The 16050-nt window shown below is 41.9% G+C and overlaps 1 protein-coding gene across 1 annotated transcript; it reads right to left on the bottom strand.

Annotated features, from left to right (window-relative positions):
• Nucleotides 1-3039: 3039 nt before the first annotated feature.
• nptxra (neuronal pentraxin receptor a) lies at nt 3040-14268 on the bottom strand. Its single transcript, XM_070981011.1, has 5 exons — nt 13243-14268; nt 8798-9080; nt 8129-8370; nt 6577-6756; nt 3040-5995 (listed from the first exon to the last, which is right to left on the bottom strand). Exons 1-5 carry the CDS (start codon nt 13954-13956, stop codon nt 5765-5767), a joined length of 1650 nt encoding a protein of 549 aa, XP_070837112.1. The 5' UTR covers nt 13957-14268; the 3' UTR covers nt 3040-5764.
• Between the last annotated feature and the right edge of the window lie 1782 nt (nt 14269-16050).

The following is a 16050-nucleotide window of genomic DNA, read 5'->3' as shown; positions in this document are numbered from 1 at the left end:
GCTCCACCGGCACAGTAATGAGGTTAACAGGACTTTGATTGGGTTTAGATCTAAATTGTGTGACAGCAGCCAGATGACTGTGACTGTCTGGCACGAGCAGGAGAGCCGGTGATGGACTTAAGCTCTAAGTCCGTTACTAACGGACAGGATAGCGTGAACAAACGGTGCCCAGTCGCCTCTTATCCACTAGAATGGTTGAACAGATTGGCTCTTCTAATTAGGGATTACAGATATTGCTGTTTTGTTCTTTGGTTCTATTAGTTGCTGTACCTACTTTATCAAATCATCACCATAATGTGTTGTTACACAGGCTTATGAAAGAATCAAGACTGAAAAAATTATGTTGCATGACTTGTGTCATGAGGTGCAGAAGCATAGATAAATGGATTTGTTTTTAAGTCCCTACTCACAGCTGTTTGTTTTTACAAATATCTTGTATGCTTGCTCCCTTGAATTTTCATTATGTGTAAAAGTGACAGTTTCCTGACGGCAGTCTTGAAAACTCAGAACCTCACGCTGTGTGTGCATCTCTGTGTTTGTCAGTAGACATGTTGAGGGTGTCTTGGCTGAAGAAATGGTTGAGAAATGGGACGGGAGGAATTCAAGGACTGAGTAAAGAGCAGGTGACAGTCGACAATGAGCGGAGGAGGATGCGGGGTCTGAAGTAGAAATGCCACTGAGAGGAGCAGTGGGGGAGTGAGAAGATGAGAGGAGGGTGAGACTGAAAGATGACAGAGGGGAGGGGAGAGTGGAGGCAGAGTGAGAGCTGAATTTGTCTATTTTAATATTGTATACAGACTGGAGACGTGGAAATTACACAGTAATGGCATACAGGGATACACACGAAGATAAACACGTACAGTTTCATGCAACCCAATAAAAAAGATTTTTGAAGGCTTTGGTCATATGGGAGTTCATGTTAGACATAAATTCACATTAAAGGAATAGTTCTGTATTTCAGGAAAGCTCTTTCTTGCCATGACTTAGATGTGAAGACTGGTTCCACTTTCATATGTGTGCATTCAATTTAAGGCTTCAGCTCTCAGTGTTAGCTTAGCTCAACACAAAGACTGGAAATAGCAGGCTACAGCTGGAAAGGCCAATACTGGAGGTGTTCAGTGCATGAAGCAGTCTTTAACACTGAATCTTCAAAGTGATCTGACAATACTGAATCACATTGTCACTGAATCAGGAGCTTTCAATGGTGCTGCTCCTCACTGAGAGCACTGTTGTCAACTCAGCTGTGATGTTACTTCCTTGTTGCAAGCACATAAAATGACTCCTGAGCCATTAGCTGTTTCTCCCTGTTTCCAGTCTGTAAGCTAAGATAACTGGCTGCTTGTAGCATTAGCCTTATGTGTAGTGAACAAATACGAAAGGAGCATCAGTCTTTTTATGGTACTCTCAGCAAGAATTTAAAAAAGCATATTTCCCAAAATGTGAAAGAAGTTGCTGGTCTATTTCATTGGATTGCATTAGATCATGCAGGTATTTATATTGTAGTACATGTTAGAGTATCAAACAGCGTATAAAATGTCTTCACAGGCCTCAGCATAGTATACATGACACTGAATACTATCTGTTCTATCGGCAGTATGCTTATTTTCATTGTACTGCTTACTGTATAGTGTGCTGTCAAGTTAAGACTTTCACTGAATGTGAGGTCCTGAACCCATTATGCTTCTAAAACATGTGCTACAGAAATAGAACCAGTTTTTTCATGACTAGATGAGTAGCTGATATGCAACAGATGCTTACTGGGTCTCCCAAATCCTCATTTTACTCTTAACTCGCATCTACGCCTGCTGCACCCAAGGGAGAAGGCTCCAGGCTTTTCTCCTTGAACTCTCTCCTTTAATTTGCTCGGAGGAGAATGAACAGAGGATGTGGAGAACAGAGAAATATACTTTCTCAAAAAATAAGTATTTTTCTTGTGGAGTCTGGAGAGCACTGTTACTGGAGGAGGGCTTGCTTTCACAGCAGGTTTAGTCACTGCTGCACTTAAGTTACAAATGTGCAGTGTTGGAGATAAGGTAATTACATATAATGGTATTATGTGAGTGAATTGCAAAATAAATGTAATTGTAATCTGTTTTAATTGTTTTAATGAATGGGTTTCATGTGAATATGATCTTTTTGCTAAATATCTTTGTGTTGTCATGCATTTTTTTTGCAATGCAGGAAGCCATTTTTTCCCTTAGGATGATGAAGGAATGACCATCCCACTCTGCCTCTGATTGGCCAGTGCCTTCATTGGTTTGGTTTAGTTAAGTTTAGGCATGAGGGGTGATGATTAGTTAGGGTCAGGGGAAGAATATCGGGGGAATCCAATCAGAGGCAGATTATGGTGGGTCATATTTCTGAACAACGTGGGTCAGCAAACCTGTTGGGAAAACTCTGAGTGCAACACCATTAAGGGTGGGATGGCTTATGAGGAGCTGTCTCTATGTCTAGACTGGCCTCATTCATTGGTCAGAATGACTTTGTGCTTTGTTTTTAATTAGCTTTCTTCTTTGACTTTGCACCACATCTTATCTGCCCAATCAAATCAATACAACTGCTCAAGGGAACCTGAGTCTGGCATGCCAGCGATCAGCCAACCACATCAAGGCTGCTGGAAACTCAACATTATTTTCCTTATGAAATCAAAAATGTATACTGACATTACTGCACAGTGTAAGTTTGTTTACCAGCACTGAACATGCTGTCAACATCGAAATGCTCAGTGTCAAACCCAAGGAAACATCTGCAGGTAAAGCAACTGTTTCCAAGTTTAAAACATTTGTTTGCTAAGTAATAAAAAAAAAGTTCTCAAATATAATAACTTACATTACTTTGATGAAGTAATTAAAATTGTTACATTACTTATGACAATTTTAACATTAAGATGTAATCTGTAACCTATTACATTTCAGAAGTAACTTTCTGAACAGCACAGGTGTGTGTGTGTGTGTGTGTGTGTGTGTGTGTGTGTGTGTGTGTGTGTGTGTGTGTGTGTGTGTGTGTAAGTCCTTGAATAAAACAAGCAGAATCTCTTACAGCCTGAATTCAAAGCACTTTTCTTCCTAAAGCTCACATAATTTGACACACTGAGGTAAGAAGCAAATTCTTTACATCTGAAAATTAGGACTTTAATAAAGATTTGAGGTTTGTACACGGCACATACGCAGAACAATACAACACCATACAAGACACGGACGTACAGTATTTATACAAACAACAACATGAAAATAGACAAGATACCAATGCATACAGTGAAAATAAAAGAGGCGTATGTAAGAAAAGACAAACATTGCCAATAGAGTTAAAAAGCTTTCATTTCCAATAACTGTAAACAGAATAATGCCACATCACTATCAAAAAGCTCTAAAAAGCTCTGACATGAGCTGAACAGACACCAGGCATAATATTAATAATAACACTGCAGACTGAGAGGCATCATCAAAGACACTATTAGGCACAGCGAGATGATTTTGACCTGATTTGGCATCAGTTTGGCGGCACTGCACAGAGGTCCTGTGTCTGTCGTTTAAAATGTTTTATCAATCCTCCTAAATTTTAGAAAATCACCAGGGAATTCACAGCAACACTGATGCACAATTAGTTCAAAATGTCTCACAGTGTGAATTTTTCCATTAGGATGATAAATTTGATCATTTGTTTACATGGGTGCAAACACCCTGACAGGCACTTTCCACTAAGGATTATTATTTTTATGCTATAGGGAGAGTCCATGTTTTAGAGATTTCAAAATGAACAATCTGTATTTAACGTCTTGTCTCATACAATAATCATCAAAATGACAAGGTACTGTATGTTGCAAACATACAGCGCAACTCATGCATGGAATGTAGGAACGTTGGAGGAGTCGGAGGTTGTAGGTTGGTGATTCATTAAACCACATTATTGACTGGCTGCGTGTATAAAATTGCAAAGACGAAACAGTCATGTTAAAATTACTGTGATAGTTTATGTAGATTTAAAACTAATACAAGGAATTAAATGTGATGTATTCTTGAAGGTTGCATTCAATAGCATGAAGTTAAAGAACGTGAAGTAGTACAAGAATGAGCCCGAAGTTGTCATCTGAGACATATTTCCTTGATTAGATACTTTGACCTTGATTTTCTAAATTCGCACAGAATGATATAAATGGGGCAAAGCTTGTCAAAAATATGTAAAATGCAAAAATGCACCCAAAAAGGAGCATCATTCTGCAAGTGGTGGTGGTGACTTCCTTAGGGAATAAGACTCGTTGGTTTAGATTTGTTCAGTAACTTATTTAATGAACAAAAGAGACCCTCACGCCTTCAGAGACAAACACAAAGGCAACTGCCTGCCAGCCCTGGATGCAGGAGGCACTGTCCTCTTTTGTGAAACTGGTGAGCAACACAGTGCAGTGGCAAGACATTACAGGTACATGAATACATCATGCAGAGGTGAAAACAATGTACTGTAGCATCACTCCTTAAAAGTGTCTGTTTTTTTCCTGTCCTCCCTCTTTTCTTTCTCTTTCATCATTTACTACTTGCTTTCATCTACTTAATATTCCCACCACTTTCTCCCACATTTTTCATCACCTTACACTGATTCTTAACTCTAAAGCTGTCACAGCTCTTAATTAACTTCACTCCTCATTCATGGAGGGATTTCAGCTGGCTTGACACAACTTCTGGCAGCCATAGTGGAGGTCAGCAGCTCACAGCTGTCTCTACAGAATTAATAGACAGTGGTGATTTCTGCACAGTTTTAACTGTTAAATGACAAACATCTCCCCTGATCTGATCTGCTTAAAGTTCAACATTTTGGGAAATATTCACTTTCTTGCTGAGAGTTTGATCAGAATCACTCACATTAATGTATGCCGGCTAACTTAGCTTAGCATAAAGGGGGGGAAATATCTCACTAACTAACAAGTTGTATCTTGTACAAAAACCAATGTGTAAAAATGACCTTTTTTTGTGGAGATGAAACAAAACATGCGTTAATCAATTAGTGAGCTTTAGAGGTGCTAGTATGCAAAATGTATTACTTTGAACAGGGCCAGGCCAGCTGCTTCCCCTTGTTTTTAGCCTTTATGCTAAGCTAAGTTGCTCGGCAAGAAAGTGATTACACATATTACTCAACAGTGTAACAGTTTCTTTAAGAGTTAGATAATGTCAGTTTGTTAGCATACTAGTTTGGGTTAGCTAATCATCACTGTGTCATTGCTAACATATTTGCTAACTAATTGAAAGCTAGCAGAAGGTTCAATTGTTTGCTAATCTTCTCATATTAACATTTACATTGATTGCTTTCACTAATTAGACTGCTGGCTGGTTTGTTAGCAAAGCACAGGGAGCAGGAGTGAGGACCAGTGTCAACACTAGCGTGGCGTGAATCTGGAAACAAATCTACTTTATTAGAATATTTAATAACTTATAAAAATGTGATCTATACACACACTACAGCTACTGTACGGGCTATTTATGAAAAATCTCATCTTGTATTGCACAATTCTCCAGTGGACCTTCATGCTATCAGTTGTGGTTGCTAGAAGTTTGGTGAAGTAACTGCAAATCCTCTACTCAGGTCATATAAATTTACTGTATACCATTAATTGCCCATTTCTCTAGTCAGTCCATGCCAGATAACATTGTTTAGAAAATCCTGTAGCAGTTTTAATATTGGGCAAACTGGATCCTTTCTACTTGAAATCACCACAACTTTATGCCCCTCATGCTTTTCTTTCATATCCCCTCTCCTCATAGCCTCCCTTCATCTGTCATTGGGAGCTCCTGTTGTGTTTACTACATGGCTCCCCTGGGTCCTTGGTCGCTCCGCCATAAACTTCAACTCCGTTCTCCGTCCAGGGGGCCACACTGCCCTGGGTTACTCTGCTGCAGCGAGCCAAACTGGCCACCTGGCCAGAGGACAGGACGCGGTCCCAAAGACCCACCTGGGACAACTCACCAACCAGGGCCTGGGATGAGTCAAAACCTCCACCCAGGGAATCCTGGAGAGAAAGAAGATTCAAGTTGGATTGGAAAGTGATTGATGACAAAAACACTTTCACTTTCATAAACAGACAGACTTCAGTTTCCACCGCTTTGGTGCTGTGGGCAAGACTGTTGAGTTGCTTTTGGGGAGATGAAGGAGATGTGATAAAAAGTGAATGCAGGACTACAGTTCTGGATGAGGGCCCTCTAAGCTATAACCCTTGTTGCTTATGACCATTATGCACATACACACACACGCACGCACGCACGCACGCACGCACGCACGCACGCACGCACGCACACACACTTTATCAATGCTTAGGCTAGCAGACTCGAAGCTATCAAATTTGTACATTTACACTGCTTTCACCAAGGCCCTCAAAGTGTTTCATGCTTTTATTTACAACTCACTGAGAAGTGAGTGAGAAAGTAGACCCACGGTTGCAGTGAGTAAACTTCTATTTGCGTGCTTGCTGTTGTCAGCAGTAGATTGATGGGCAAATTGCATTTTGTCTGCAGCAACCTGCCAGCCTTACCTGCTTCCAATCAGTTAAAACTCAAGTAATTCAGCCTTTCACATCTTCACTCATGCATTTACCTGCTCCTGCCCCAGTATGAGCACTCCTCCCGGTCTGATGTGATGTCCGGCTGCCAGTGCGTGACCCTCGCCCCTCAGCTTTCCCCCCTGGTAGGCATGCCAAGCTCCTCCCTTCTGGGTCCAGCTTACACAGATGTGCTGCCAGCTGCCTCTGGAGAGGTTTAGAGGCAACTGCGCCACCTAGTAAAGAGACAGCGAAAGAGCAGGTCAGATGAAGTAGATGTTTGTAATCTGATGTTTTCCACTGTCACACATTTGAATGTAAGGCGTACCATTAGGCTGCAGCTCTATAGTGTCTGACTTCCTCTCTGACATCTCATTTCTCTCTCAAGTCTCCAGGGTACAAGAGTTGGCTATTATACAGTATTTCCTCGGTCCCAAAGACATTGCGCTACCTCCAAGGACACAGAACTTTTCCTCCAGGATTCTATTATCATAATGACTTCATTGAATTATACCTAAAGCCAGGGCCCTGCACTACACCACCCTGCACTGCTGTCAAGGTGGTACATTAGTTTGTCATTTAAGCACATGAATGAGGCTATTTAGCTTGTCTGCTAAACTGGCTCTTTGATTTGATGTGTTCTGCTTATTTGTATGCTAATATAGTGCACTATTTCTTCTGTAATAGACATTAGAAATTCTACTCGAGACTCTAATGCTTTTTTATATACAGTACAAGTGGTAGAGTATCAGATTGTGGGAGAGCCTTGTAGAAAGCAGTAGTGAAATTCTTCTAGGGTGATGCTATGGTGATAATAAATAATGTAAGATATGTACACTGGTTGCCGTCAAGTCTCATGTACACTATATCTATCCCAGATTAGTGCTGCAGACTCTTGGATCCAGCCTGCCTGACAGGAAAGTTAGAAACAGTTACAGTAGCACTCTGTGTTTGAGATACATTTCGACCCTACCTTTAATGTTTTTCTTAAAAAGGCACTGAAATATTCTTGAAGAAAACATTGAATGATTCTGTGAGCATCACACTGTAACAGGTTCTTAATTCAAAGCGTTTTTTCTGGCTGCACCTTCACAGCTAACTAACAAAGTTCTCCACAGCTTGTACATCACTAACACAAACAGACTGTATTGGCACAGACTGAAAAATTACATTTGCAGATTTAAGTATATGTTTGAATGGATAGAGGGACATACATTTTCAAATACATGCAGAAAAGAAATACTTTTGCTTTTTAACAGAAATGGTTGGCACACTGTGCAATGTATGCTGCCAATATGTTGTTTAATACATTGATTGTCAATATGATAATACAGATATATATACAAATATAAATGCATGTCGATATCTGAGAAACATATTTCCATTGCATGTGTGGTATTTAGCATCTTGTTCTGCAGAACATGTGGTTGCAACTACAGATGCTGAAAGATTTGTGTTGACTTAATAACACATGTTAAGAACCTATTCAATAAATTGCTTGAAATATGACCCATAGACCATAACATAAACCATGCAACAAATCAGTTGCACCCAAGCAGCAGATGTCAGTTCAAATATACAGTAGCGGCAGCTTGACTGATACAGCACCTTGTCATTGATGAGCAGCTCAGTGGGGGTATGCAGGCCTTGCAGCAGCACCAGTTCATTGGGTTGCGCAGGAACAGCGTAAGACAGAGGTGTCCCGATTCCTCCCTCTGCAGGCCGCAGCCACATGCAGATGGTGAAGGCACGCAGCGTTGGGATGGAGTGTTTCACAACAGCATACATATAATTTGTCCGAGTTGGGAAGGACAGTCTGTAGCCCTCTGGGAAAGAATGCCCCGAGATACCTGAGGAAAAGAGGAAAGAGAGCATGGATGTGGAAATAAAACAAGTGATAAAGAATGTAAAGAGAAATGAGCTCAGTCATGCACAGGGATCTGGCAAGAGGATCAAATAGATCTGCACTTTCTTCTTCAAAACATCTGATCTGTTTTTTTTTTTAAAGCGGGGCATGGATTTCATAGTCTTTCTGATCTTTTCTTCTTTTACATAAGTTAAACATAATTTATTCATCATAAAGAAACCCCATGGCTTGATTTGAGTGAGAAACATCTGAGGTCATTTTTATGCCAGATTATTTCTCATCATTAGTGACATGAGTCATCATACAAGTAATCACTTCTTATATTTTCATTGATACATTAACATTTATCCACACATAAACACACGCTCTGATTATTTCTTTCCTTTTTTTCCATCTCTGTTCATACCCACCTTCCTCCAGTCCGGAGATTCGGTGGTGTAGTTTATTGATGCCTTGGTCGATTTCCTGTCTATGTTTCTCTGTTTCCAGCCTCAGGGCTTTTCTCTCTTTGTCCAGCAGCTCCACCTTCCTCTCCAGCTCCCCCTCCAAGTCTTCCATCCTCCAGGGCCTGTCAGCACCAGCTCGAGGCCCAGAATCAGCCACCCTTTCTGGGCCGCCAGACATCCCGCCTTCCTCTGGCACTCCTGAGGTGTTGCTGTCCGTCTGGTTGTGAGGAAATGGGCCAATGTCTGACTGCAGAGGAGGGAGACAGTGGATGAAAACTGGTTCACAGTGTGGGTTTTACAGTCTGAGGAAATTATCATTAAGTACATATCTACAGTTCATAATGCATTTATAGTCTGCAGTTACAGCATCGATTGAGCATGCCTATGTAAGGAGAAGTTATTGGACCTGATTAATAATTGATTTTGCTGAAACATTACATCACGCCTGGTGATACATCTCAGGGCTGATTTAATGAGCTTTCATTATGCGGTAGTCAATGTGAAGTTTTGTCCTTTAAAGAGTACTTCAGCATTCCTTTAAGAAATAGTCCTGTACATTACTCACCATAAAATAAATACGCGTTTCCCAACATTAACTCCAATAAAATCCACAAATAGTTTTTTTATACTGTTTTGTGTGGATTACTCGAATGAGATGTTAATTAGTGAGCTTTAGAGGTGCTGGAAGGTGGATTTTGTGACCTTCAGACAGATCCATGCTAGCTTTGCCCCTGTGTTTATGCAAAGACGCATTGTTGATTTTGCCCAGTTTTCATATTGCTCTGGATTCTTTGTGAATTTCACAGAGACGATAACAAAAATACTTCTGTATCCAAGTGTCACTCATCAAGTTTTTGTATAAGCCGATCGTTATTAAGCTGTGCCATCTCATGTCTCCAGGGATTCTTTTTTTTTTTTTTTTTCTTTCAATTAAGCAAAACGCAACAAATAATTGCAAGTCAGAAAAGGCCGCCAAGAGAATAAACTCTTTCAGTCAACAATAATTTGCCAGGCCCTGCTGCATAATGGTTGACTGAAATAAACACCCATACCACAGGGGAAGGAATGTGGGAAATACAGGCGCAACAAGATGCCTAAAACCTGCGTGGATAAGCATATTGTTTAACAGGAATAAAATACAAACACTTCTTACAGTGATAACTACTGCGTGAAAATAGAACAATCTGAAGTGATAGCAAGTATTTTTCCAGCAAACTCAGACACAATTTTATCTGGTGATATTACATTCTGTGGTAAAATGAACTACATATTTGCTATCCAGTTTTGGGTCACTTTTGTACAATTCCCCTCTCAGAATATTTCAGTATCTTCGAACACCATGATGGCAATGCATCTTGCTATGGACGTGTCTGCTTAAATCATGTGTATGCTAATAGGGAGCCTCAATTCGAAAAATTCCTGTGAGTCTTGCTGTGATAGGTGATCTACTCGCAAATATATTTGACAGTTCTGTTATCGAGCCTGGGGTTAGGCTCCAAGGCAGGTATTTACATGTGCAGATGTCAAACATTTCTAGTGTGAACAAAATTCTAAATATCCTGAGCAGCGTAAGTGTGGTGAAGGCATCATTACGTTCTTATATCCTAAAATACTACACGCCTGGACCTCACTCTGATTTGACGGCTGAAGAGATGTGACTCACATCTTTGTGCCCATTACATTTTTATTGGCTGCACATTGACAGCCTGTTGGTTGGTCTACCACTTTGGTCGAGAATGAAATATCTCAACAACTAATAGATGGATTGCAGCGAGATTGTGCAGAAAGTCATTTTGCCCAGAGGATAACTTTCCTTTCATGCAATGCTAGCAGCAGGTCAGTTTCATTAACAGATATAGCATCTGTTTTAATGCAGGCATTCATGGTTCCCAGATGATGAATCCGAATGAATTGGTCATCCCTGACTTTTCCCTCTAGCACCACCACGAGGTCAACACTTGAGGTTTAGACTAAGGAACAATTATTGAATTGGTTGCCATGAAATTTGGTTCAGACACTTTGTTCCTCACAGGTTGAATTGCAATAACTTTGGTGACCCCATAACTTTTCATGCAGCGCCATCTTCTGTTCAAAATCTGAACTTTTAACTAACTAATTTTAACTTTTAACTAACAGACGACTAGACGAAGACTAGACGAAGATGAAGAACAATGGTCAGCATTAACCGCTAAACTGCTAAACATCAGCATGTTAACATTGTCATTGGGAGAATGTTAGCATGCTGACATTAGCATTTAGCCCAAAGCACCTCTTGCCTATGTAAAGCCTAGCAGCTATGGCTTGTTATGCAAACACTTGGTGTAATAGGTTGTAATCTTGTGGATTTCGGTCTGATTTTATGCAGCTGTTAAAGGTTTTGTGCAGTATTTCCGGAAATACTGCACTGTTCTTTGAAGAACTTCATCGTGTCTTGATGTATTTGGACCAAAAATGGCAGAACGAAACAGCAATAATGTTCGATTTAGAAATGCATTAGTGGCATATTTTCAGAGCCCATGTGAACATTTGAAATGCTGTTGTTCATTTACACCCACCCATGCTGCCTTATGTTAGCCTAATAACAGCATGAAAAAAGAGCATCTATTCCTTCATTTGATCAAACTAATGCTGAAACAGAAAAGATGCCACACAGTATATGGGCTCCAAGACACTGTTCTTCACACTTTTGTTTCTGACACAGTGTGTACGAAGGGTAAAGCAAAGTGCAAAGGATCACCACACTGGAGGTGGATCAGCATGCTATTACAGAACACCTCCTGCCATTGAGCCTCTGGTTCTATTGGAAATTATACTGATGCTACAGAAAAAACTGCTATCAGACAGTCTGTGCTAGAAATGGAAAACCATTACAGTACCTGCACATTTACACCATTTACAACCACATCACCTTGTTTTAGACACTTTTTCCTCTCCTGACATGCGAGGAAGGGTTGGCACTATAGCTCTTCTGGTTGCAGAAACAAATGTAGTGAGTGGCATTAAGAATTACTGGAGTGTATGCATGGTGCATGATTAGCCAAGCACTCATATGGGCAGACCAGATTCAAGAAGAAAGCTGAGGAGGTGAGGAATTTAACACAGTTATTTGAACTGACTAGTATTCCCGGGTGAGTGCTCTTCTTGTATATTCACCAGTACACCACTGAAGTAGGCCAGGTACCTGTATACACTGAAACGTGACTTGGATGGCAAAAGGAACAGAGCGGGGGTGAGAATTGGCTACAGTATCATGTTCTAGGCTTTAACCACATATCACCCTGAGACCTGTGAAACCCAATGAGATTGTGTTCTGTTAAAGGAAACTTGTGCAGCTGTGGAGTCTGAATTCCTGAGAAGCGTGGGTTTTTATTCAACGGTGGCAATATGGAAAATAGACAAAGTGTGCATAATCTTCAAAGAAAATGACCCGTGCAGACATGTCCTACATAAACCACCAGCTACTGAGGAGTACTACACTGTAGAGAAGCACGTTTAGTCTGTGCTTTCAACAAATATAGGCAACTCATAAATAATGTATGGTATTGCTTCAGCCAAAAATGAGGTTATACATCATCGGATTCTGGTCAGATAAGGGCTTGGTTCATGTTACCCTGCGATATTCTCTCCTCCTCCTCCTCCTCTTTCTCCTCCTCCTCCTCCTACTCACTTTATCTTTATCCTCATCTCCCCTCTCCCTCCCTCCCTCCCTCCCTCCCTCCCTCCCTCCCTCCCTCCCTCCCTCCCTCCCTCGTCCCCCACCGTTTCCCCTGCCTCACTTTTCATCTTTCTCTCCTTTCTTTCATTTCAAATCTCAATCTGTTTTCTTGGCGTGACAAATCAGCAACCTTGCCAGAGATGAACAGATGACGTTATGATTATACAAAATCATTAATGTTGATGGTATCAGCAGTGAGCATCATTATCAGCTTCGGATTGAGTCACATGATCCAGTTAATTGATTATATTCTAAGTATGCAGACAAAAGGGAGATAGTGTTTGTCTTCTGCCTTTTCAAGTTTCTTAAATACTTAACTGGTGCATTAAAAAAAGTATCTGGCTGCCAATATCAACTGCCACACATAAAGCCTTTTGGATAACTGACTTATTCTCATTCAAAATTGAAAACCCTTACTTCATAAACCACTCATGCATGCCCAGAAATACAAAAGGGACTAAAAAGAGACAAATATAGCCATGTATGTCACTTATTCCCGCAAAATGGAGCTAGAATAGAGTTAAAATATTCAAAGGCAGACCATGAACACCATCTCAGTGAATCTTATGACAGAGAAATCCTTCATGTGGGACCAAACGCTGCTCCTTGGGGTTCATTCTCTAGTGTTGTTTTAGTTGCATGCAGGAGATAATTTATGTGGAGGGCTGATTTTCTTTCCGCGCACTCTACATACCTCCAGTTTGTCAATGCGGTCTTTGAGCTGAGTGATAGCCTGCTCCAGTTCGTCCACAGCCCTGACGGTGAGCAGGTGGGCACCATCATGCGTCGAAGCCGGGCTGTCCCGCACCATGATCCGCTCCAGGTGCGTCTCCTCTGTCGTGCTTTTGCCCCGAAGCAGCCCCGCGGCGCTGCCGCGTCTGTCCGCGCTGCTGCTCCTGCCGTCCAGCCCCTTCTCGCACTCCGTCAGTTTCCCCGTCAGCTCTCTGATGGTCCGCTGGTCTGTTAATATCTGGTCCTTTTGCTGCAGGACCGTCTGCCGGAGCTCTTCCGCGGTGGTGCGGAGGTAGCCCCAATCTTCGCCCGCGTACAGCGACGGGTCTTCCGCTTGTTGCTGAAAGTTTTTCGGGTTGCACTCCCCGACGGGAATCGGCGTGCAGATGAGTCGACTGACGGTTGGGTCATGCCCGGTGAGTCCAGTGACCCCGTCCAGCCCGCCGAGCCCAATGTTGAAGGTTGGTGCCTCAGAATCGGGCGTTTCAGAACCATGGAGAGCGCCCAAGGATCCGGCCCGGGCCGCGGAGCCCCCTGCAGCGGGGGTCTGCGCCGCCGCGTCCGGGTACAGCGAGTGGTTGTCGTTTGCTGGTTGCTGTTGTGCCGCGGCAGCCCTGGAGGATCCGGTGTGGACGGCTGCGATGATGCAGATAACCGCTCCGATGAAGGCCACCATCCCGGCGGCCAAGATAATAACAATGAACTTCAGGGTGGCGGCGGGTGCGATCGATTATTAGAAAAATCTAATAAAAATCACTCCGTCTGCTTGAGAAAGTAAAGGTGCCAGAACAGCAAAAGTATCAAATTATTTTCATTTATCTAAATGGAGAAAAAAGCACCTCCTCACTTTTCCCCTTTGCCACAAGAACTGGCGACTATAAAATGAGAGTTCCGCAACATAATTGAGTGATCATGGAGCAAAACATCAGAAGCAGGCAGCCTGTGTTACACCTCCTCTCCCTGTTCAGCGCGCATGTCCTCAGCGTTCAGGCAAAATCCAGCCTGTTAATACTGAGGTAGAAGGAGGGAGAGAGAGGGAGAGAGTTAGACTCCTCCATGCAGTATCATAGAGCACTTTTTGTACATTTTGTCTCCTTTATGCAGCCTAGAGCTAACTTTCCCAGCAGTGTATCAATCAGCAATCAGTACTTTTCTTAAATTGTGGGGATATACAATATAAAACATCACATTTTCTATCATGCAGATGTTGCAACGTGTGCTAAGATGCCTGCTGCATGCAGCCTCAAAGAAGAGGAAAGTCTCCTCTGTCTTTTCTCAAGCTTTCATTGAAGATGCAGTTTTAAACTGGATCTTTCTTGCATGCGTAACAACCCATGAATTAGTTTTTCCTCCTCTCAGCTTAATATTCTTTTGCTCAGTAGCACATTACAGGCCTGCCGTAATGTGGTGTGTGGAAGGCCATAAGTCAGCCTCAAGGCTCCCTATGGAACAGCTCTACAGCAGCATAGATGACAGAATGATAGCCCTAGTGGGGGATTGTGTGTGTGTGTGTGTGTGTGTGTGTGTGTGTGTGTGTGTGTGTGTGTGTGTGTGTGTGTGTGTGTGTGTGTGTGTGTGTGTGTGTGTGTGTGTGTGTGTTGCAGAGCATGATATAGGCCTGGTGTTATTAGTAAGTTTCATTAAACCATGCTTGCCTGTAAGACCAAGTAGCAGAGAGAAAATGAGACACGCACGCAGAGCGAGACAAAGACAGGTGTGAGAAAACTCCTCACTGTGTGAGGGAAGTAGTGCTTGTGTGTATAAAATTAGGGTGTGATGTGCATTCTCACACAAGAATTAAGGGGGATTTAAGCTAAGACTTCTCAAAGTCGCAGGCGCTGAAAGCTCTAATGTAAGACAAGTGAGGGAAACGGCGTGAGACGTCTGGCATGTCTACAGCAGAAAATAGCTCTCAGTCTTCACTGGAACACCAGAATAGCAAAGTAGATGGGTAAGTACTGCTGTAGAGATGGGGACAAGAGCCTGGGAAAAGTAAGTACAAAACAATCACTCCTCACACATAACTAAGAGTAATGTCTGAGCTACACTCATTTGTATTCAGCCTATACACTAAAAGTCACTAGTGGCATGTTTGGCTGTAAAAAGCTTTGCAGCAGCAATGTGGGCTCTCACTGCCACTGTACTACAGCTAATGTTGATTGCAGGGATTCTTATAGCTTTTAAGGGTTTTTATTTCAGTATTTTTGGATGATTGAAGTGCCTCTGTCTATGAATGCATTTGGGGATTAAAGCATACAAGAATAAAATGATGTTTCTTTTGGCTTATTGGAGCTAAATGATTGTTCGACACTGCAGCACAGTCCATGCACACTCCACAGAGCTATAATAAAAGGGGTGCAAGTACATTAAAATGGCCCGTGTGGATGAAGACTTTTGGACACTGCTGCACAGTTAATGATTGACACATACTGCTGATGTATTATGGTTATAAAAGCCTCTGTGAGAGACTCTGCAGCCAGCAAGTCTGAGCTCAATTCATCATCGAGGTCACCCTTGACCTTTATGTTGTGTGCTGCAGTGACATTAGGGCTTTAAAGTTTTTCTTTGGGGATTGTTCATCGTGGTAATCTACTTTTTCCTCAGGATTTAATCCATAATCTATGATGGGGATTTGGTGAGAGCTGCTCAATTACTTGACAGTCTAAAAAGATTGCTTCTACCACAAAGAAATTGTTGCATTCATCATCTACATAACTGAGTAAAAAAAGGTATTAAAGCCTTATTGCAAGCTTTTTAATATCATTGTTTT

The sequence above is a fragment of the Chaetodon trifascialis genome, chromosome 15 (assembly GCF_039877785.1).
Source record: "Chaetodon trifascialis isolate fChaTrf1 chromosome 15, fChaTrf1.hap1, whole genome shotgun sequence".
NCBI classification, from domain to species: Eukaryota; Metazoa; Chordata; class Actinopteri; order Chaetodontiformes; family Chaetodontidae; genus Chaetodon; species Chaetodon trifascialis.
This window is presented reverse-complemented; position numbering and strand designations above follow the sequence as displayed.

Excerpts from the sequence above, each read along its gene's own strand:
- nptxra (XM_070981011.1), bottom strand. The coding sequence starts at position 13,956 with ATGGTGGCCTTCATCGGAGCGGTTATCTGCATCATCGCAGCCGTCCAC. Across the intron at positions 9,081-13,242 it reads ACCGCATTGACAAACTGGAG|TCAGACATTGGCCCATTTCC; the intron begins GTATGTAGAGTG and ends CCTCCTCTGCAG. Across the intron at positions 8,371-8,797 it reads AATCTCCGGACTGGAGGAAG|GTATCTCGGGGCATTCTTTC; the intron begins GTGGGTATGAAC and ends TCTTTTCCTCAG.